Consider the following 6,145-nt stretch of genomic DNA (forward strand, 5'->3'; position numbering starts at 1 on the left):
AGGGGAGGATTTGACCTGAGACCCAAATGAAAACAACTGGACTGAAAACACAAAATACATGTGTCAATATTGGACTGGAGAAAAAGTCTGACCTAAATCAAAACCAAAAACAGCCGGCTGAAACTTAGACACTCCTAATGTTAAATGTCATCTATATTTGTGGAATTGGGGAGTAACTTGACAATTCCTGTACACATTTTTTCCACCGCTACCATCACAAAGGAATTAGCTGGTTACCATCATTAATTGAGACAGTGAGTGGCATGTGAGATATGTACGTACCTCTTGTTCTCGAGACGTAGTTGGATTTTGTCAATAAGTTGTCTTTCATTCAACATGGTGAGCTGACCTTTGTCCTTTTGAGGATCAAGCTCATGCAGGATGTCCATGAAAACCTCCTTCGCATTAGCATTTCGACCGACAGGAACAAAAGCCCTGCACTCGAAATCTCCCTTGATCTTGTCATAAACTGTTTTGACAAGAGTTGTCTTGCCCAGTCCTCCAAATCCAACAACAGAGATGATCTTCAACTTTTTCTTGGACACGTCGTCCCCCTCTGAGAGCAACTTTATTATCTCTTTATCCCTTGTGCCCGTAATGCCAACAAGATCTGTCACTTCCTTGTATAGAGCCCCAAGGCGAGGATCGATGGGAGTCACAGCAGCAGGCCTGGCGACAATATTGTCAACATTGTACCTTGCACGCCTATCAGCAACCTCTTGTACTTTCTTATTGATGCTCTTGATTGCATCGGAGATCTCATGGCGGGCCTTCCCCTTGGTGAACAGGCCGACCATCTTTTTGGTGAGCCGTTTGAGCTTCTTCGGACTGGCAGCAGGCTCAGAGCCGTCATCGACACGCACAAAGAACTTGTCGACGATGTCCTCCATCTTGAAGGAGAGTTCCCTCACCTCGGCTGCCCAGATCTTGACGTGCTCGTTGAGCTGGTCCCGCGGCACCTCGCCCACCATGCGGAGCGCAGCTTGCATGCTCTTCATCTCTTCCTCAAGAGATCGGACGCCTTCCTTGACGCTCTCCTTGAGCTTGTACTCCTCCTTGAGGAGCTTGACCAGCTTGGGCAGCAGGGAGCCCATGGCGCCGGTTGCCATACTCATGGCCATGGCTTGTTGATTAGTATAGCAGATTTGTTGTTTGGCTGAGGAGTGTATAGCGGTTGTTGTAGGTTTAGGTGCTGCAGCACTGTTCTTTATAGGAACCGGGCAAGTTCACATCAACATTAAGGTTATGGAGTAGACAGTATTTGTTTTGGCCGGCCAGGGCGCGGTAGAGTATTAATCAATAGTACCGTTGCACTGATCTAGGCGCTGAGTGCACATGGCACGATGTTACATTGATTCATGTGATCACATGCATGCATGCACATGGATCAAGGCCGGCTTAACGTGCATTTGGCTCTTGTACTCGTACCAGACCGCCCCTACTATTTTACTCCGTGCTCGACCGCTGATGACCGTTGCATCCATCGATCTATTGTCTCCCCTGCACCAGTGGACGTCTGCCTTCACCAAAAATGATACTCCCTCCGTCTAGGTGAGTAAGTCATCTTAGGTTGTGCATCATGACCAAGGAGGAGGGAAAAACCAGAGATTTTAACGTTTATTTGCTAATTAATAGCATTGCATGCAATGAACTAATCACTGCATGTTGTGTTTGGTAGTCTCAAGTCATTAAAAGCATGCACACTCCTCATCTCTTATTGGTTGATATGTCAAGAAACAAGAAACGAGGTAGAAATTAATGCATCGCGCCCTAGTGTTTTGAGATTATTTGGTTTCGTAAGATGACTTACACACCTAGACGGAGGGAGTACAAGCACGGGTTCGTTACGGGCTTGCAACCGACCCTTCCGACTAACTTATTTTTTCCAACCAGGCCTTCTCCTTCCCGTTAATTTCTCAACGGAAAGATAACAGAATCCAGAGTGTAGCCAATTTATATACAACCAAACGCAACACCCTCGCAACAGCAGATAACCAAGAACTAGAAAACTCGGAAACAAGGGAGCGAGCTGTTATTGGTGCTACTCCATAATCGAACGAACGAATGTGCTGCACCTTGGCTTAAGCATGGGCGGTTTGATTCGTAGATTAGCAGCATTGATTTGAATTTGGAGACAGGGCGAATAAGTCCGTAACTAGATTCATTGAATAGTGATGCTGTTGTTTGTGGCCTCACGTGGCTGTCAGTCTTGTAAACATATACTATTAGTATAAAAGTACTAAGTACCTCGGAAATATATAACATGATGCCCAACATCGAGATGCATGCGCACAAGTGGCAGGGCACACTGGTGCTAGAGCACCAGAACGTGAAATCTTCTTGGCCTCCTCAGCAAATTAATCTAACTCTCTGAACTCGTAGCTTTGGGTCACTTGTTTATCCCCTGCCGGCCAACTTGTTGTACCACTAGTTCGTCTTTCATCGGGAGGCTACTGGCTGGATGTCCAAATGATGCTTGTCTATCTTTTCTCCTTCTCTTTTGTGAAACATGGTTGTCGGAACGGGTTAGGATCATCTGCAGTAGTATATGGTGCAGTACGGTCGCTGCCATGTGGGCCCGACCCCACCTGTCATCTACACTATAGCAAGATGCAGTACTGCAGAGGATCTCAATCCTGTCGGAACATACGTGCACTACATTGGGAGCCTCGAGACTCACTGCACGGTGGCTTCGTCTTTTTGACTGGAAAAGAGGTCAGGACCCCTTTGATACTTTCAATACTCACATTTGGTAGTATTAGTGCGATCCCTCTGCTTGAGGCGTTTATTTGAACAAACCTGGCATAGCCCGTGTCTCTCTTTGGAAGCAAACGGAGGAGCCTGCTGGTACGAGAAACAGCGGTTCTGTTCTCCAACACCTACACCAAAATTCAGTAACATGATTTACCCACATAAAATTAATTAGCAGCCCTCACATACACAACCATTTCCATACGCAAGTGTTTGGTTTCAGTTGGTTCCTTCAGGTTGCGACATGAGGGTCCAGCTGACTTATTACTCTTTTTGTTAGAGAAAAGGCCTTAGCCCGACTTTATAAATAAAGCCACACAGCAGCATCACAAGCCCGAACATAAACACGAACGAACAGTTGGCAAAACATCGCAGATCCACCGAAAAGAAAGCCTGGACCAGGCGAACGAAGGTTTTAAGAGATACATGACAACCTGCCATACTCGGCGCGCAGGCTGGAAGGAGAAAGAAGACATAAACCAAACGGACAGATCAGCGGCAATCGAGATCAGACGGCAGGATCCAGCCCGGAGATGTGGGACGCCGAAGCCCGAATTTTGGCGATGAGCAAGTCCAGGGCATCCCGATCTTCATCCTTAGTCAATAATCTCCACTGCTGCAAGAGTATACATGATTTGAAAAGCACGTCAGCAGGCTTAGAAGGAAAGCTATGCTCAATAGTAAATTTGTTCCTAATGGTCCATAAAACCCAGCATAAGGCACCCATGCCGACCCAGAACACCCTCTTGGTGACCCCAACCAAAACTTTGGCTAGGTGGAAACTTTACCCAGAACACCCTCCCGCCTGCGCCATTGCCAATCCGCCCCGTCTGCAGTGGCCTTAGGGACATGGGAGTAGTGGGAGGGCTCTGTTTTTAGATATTTTTTTGAGTTTTGTCAGTGTTTATGTCCCACTCAGAAAGGTGGGACGGCGGTGGCTTTTTGAAGATGAAATAAATGTTTCCATGCCTAGTCCATGTTCCGTTGATGCGTCTAGCATCTTCGGTGGGTGTGTGGAGGTGTATCTCCGGAAGATCTGACTTTGGTGGATTTGCTCGGATCAGTTCATCGTTCATTTATGTTCTTGTGTCTTTAGGTTGGATCCTTTTGATCTACAGTCTTCATCGACGGTGGTTGCTGTTTTGGTGCGTTAGTTCTATGAAGCCTTAGAAAGACAATTTTGCGATTGTCTACTACAACAAGGTTTGCTCGGCTCAGGCGAGGGAGGAACGATGACAGTGGCGCGCCTTCAACTCGCCTCAGTGCTTGTAGTCGTCGCTAGGTGCTCTACAGATCTAGATGTATTTTTTATTATTTTCTAGGGTTCGTTGTACTACCATTATTGAAGATGAATAGATCAAAAGTTTTTTTCAAAAAAAAGTTCCAAGATGAATAGCAGGCAAACAACCAAGTAGTATTTGGTTTGGTGAACAGTGCTCGTCCGTAGCTTGATTATTGAATAGTGATGCTTGTGTTATTGGCAACGTCGTGGCTGATCAGTCTTGTGCACATACTATACTATAAAGTACTACGAAGTACCTCGCTCGCGTCGCCTCCAGGGGGGGCGACTCGGGCGCCCCAACCGCCGCCGCCCTCGACCTCCCACTAGTAGAAAAAGGGTCATACGTGAAGCCCAATAGTGCCGGTTTGAATTTCAGCCGGCACTAATATGTACAATAGCACCGTTCGTGGCGAACCTTTAGTACCGGTTCATGCCACGAACCGGTACTAAAGGGGATGTGTCAGCCTGCGGTCAGGCTATGGCCCCACCATCACCATTTAGTGCCGGTTCGTACCACGAACCGGTACTAATGAGGTTATGTCAAGCTGTTTTTAGTCCCACCTCGCTCCCCTAACAAGCCTTTTACCACCTTAAATATGTTATTTCTCAAACTATCACAAGCACTTGGTCTTCATTGAACTCTATGTGTAGAATTTGTGGCCGCAATATGAGTCTTCATCGGTTTATAAATCGTTGATGACTCATATTGACAATTCAGATTGTACACACAAAGATCATTGATGATCAAAGTATTTTTTATGTTATAAGATCATATTGACAGTTTAGACTCTAAAAAATATAAGATCGTGATGTAAATGCTCTTATATTTTTTGCGTTCAGTATGCACCATTCAAAGCGACGCCATCAACTTTCAACCATTTCTGCCTTCATTTGCTATTTTTCATGCATTCAATGATTTGTTTTGAGAACTAAATGACCTGAAAATTGAAAAGCACTACAAATGAACTCTGAAAAAGTTGAAACTTGGCATGGTATCATCATTTCACCCACATAGATTGTTCAAAAAAGTAGAGAGGGTTACGGCAAAAACTGGATGCACTTGTTTACAAACTGGACAATCTCTTTCGAAGTATTCAGGTTTCTGACGAAATTAAACTCATCTGTTACAAAGGCATTTCATTTTTTAAACTTATTACAACTCCAGACTTTTTATGCATTCAGTATGCACCATTCAAAGCGACGCCATCAACTTTCAACCATTTCTGCCTTCATTTGCTATTTTTCATGCATTCAAAGATTTATTTTGAGAACTAAATGACCTGGAAATTAAAAAGCAATACAAATAAACTCTGAAAAAGTTGAAACTTGGCATGGTATCATCATTTCACCCACATAGATTGTTCAAAAAAGTAGAGAGGGTTACGGCAAAAACTGGATGCACTTCGTTTACAAACTGGACAATCTCTTTCGAAGTATTCAGATTTCTGACGAAATTAAATTCATATGTTACAAAGGCATTTCATTTTTTTAAACTTATTACAACTCCAGACTTTTTGTGCATTCAGTATGCATCATTCAAAGCGACGCCATCAACTTTCAACCATTTCTGCCTTCATTTGATATTTTTCATGCATTTAATGATTTGTTTTGAGCTAAATGATACTAATTAAATTTTGTGCAGGCAGCGCACCACCTTTAGTACCGGTTGGTGGCTCCAACTTTAGTACCGGTTGGTGGCTCCAACCGGTACTAAAGGGTAAGCTGTTTTTTAGTCCCACCTCGCCAAGAGAGAGGGAGTAGGAGCGGTTTATAAGCCCTGGGTGCAGAGACGATGAAGAAGAGGCTCAATGCTCACGTTGCTTAGCTTCAAGCCTTTAGGAATATGGTAGATTGCACGGAGCTACGCGCAGTGCAGTTTACACTATTCCAAAAGGCTTGAAGCAAATTAACAAGCATTGCACCTCTTTTTTATTTTTAATAACTTATTACAACTCTGGACTTCTTCTGTTATGGCAAAAGGAAGGAGGAGAAGAAGAAGAAGGAGGAGGAGGAGAAGAAGAAGAAGAAGAGGAAGAAGAAGAGGAAGAAGAAGAAGAAGAAGAGGAGGAGGAAGAAGGAGAAGAAGGAGAAGAGGAAGAAGAAGGAGAAGAA

General features: G+C 44.4%; 1 protein-coding gene across 1 annotated transcript in view; it reads right to left on the reverse strand.

Moving 5' to 3' along the window:
- The window catches only part of LOC123172102 (disease resistance protein RGA5-like), a 7,423-nt gene extending 5,943 nt beyond the window's left edge, over window positions 1-1,480 (reverse strand). Inside the window, exon 1 of the mRNA XM_044589134.1 lies at window positions 283-1,480. Coding sequence (XP_044445069.1) covers window positions 283-1,121 — 839 coding nt within the window. The 5' untranslated portion in view covers window positions 1,122-1,480. The remainder of the gene's footprint in view (window positions 1-282) is intronic.
- Window positions 1,481-6,145: the final 4,665 nt, after the last annotated feature.

Source organism: Triticum aestivum, unplaced genomic scaffold (genome assembly GCF_018294505.1).
Source record: "Triticum aestivum cultivar Chinese Spring unplaced genomic scaffold, IWGSC CS RefSeq v2.1 scaffold74138, whole genome shotgun sequence".
NCBI classification, from domain to species: Eukaryota; Viridiplantae; Streptophyta; class Magnoliopsida; order Poales; family Poaceae; genus Triticum; species Triticum aestivum.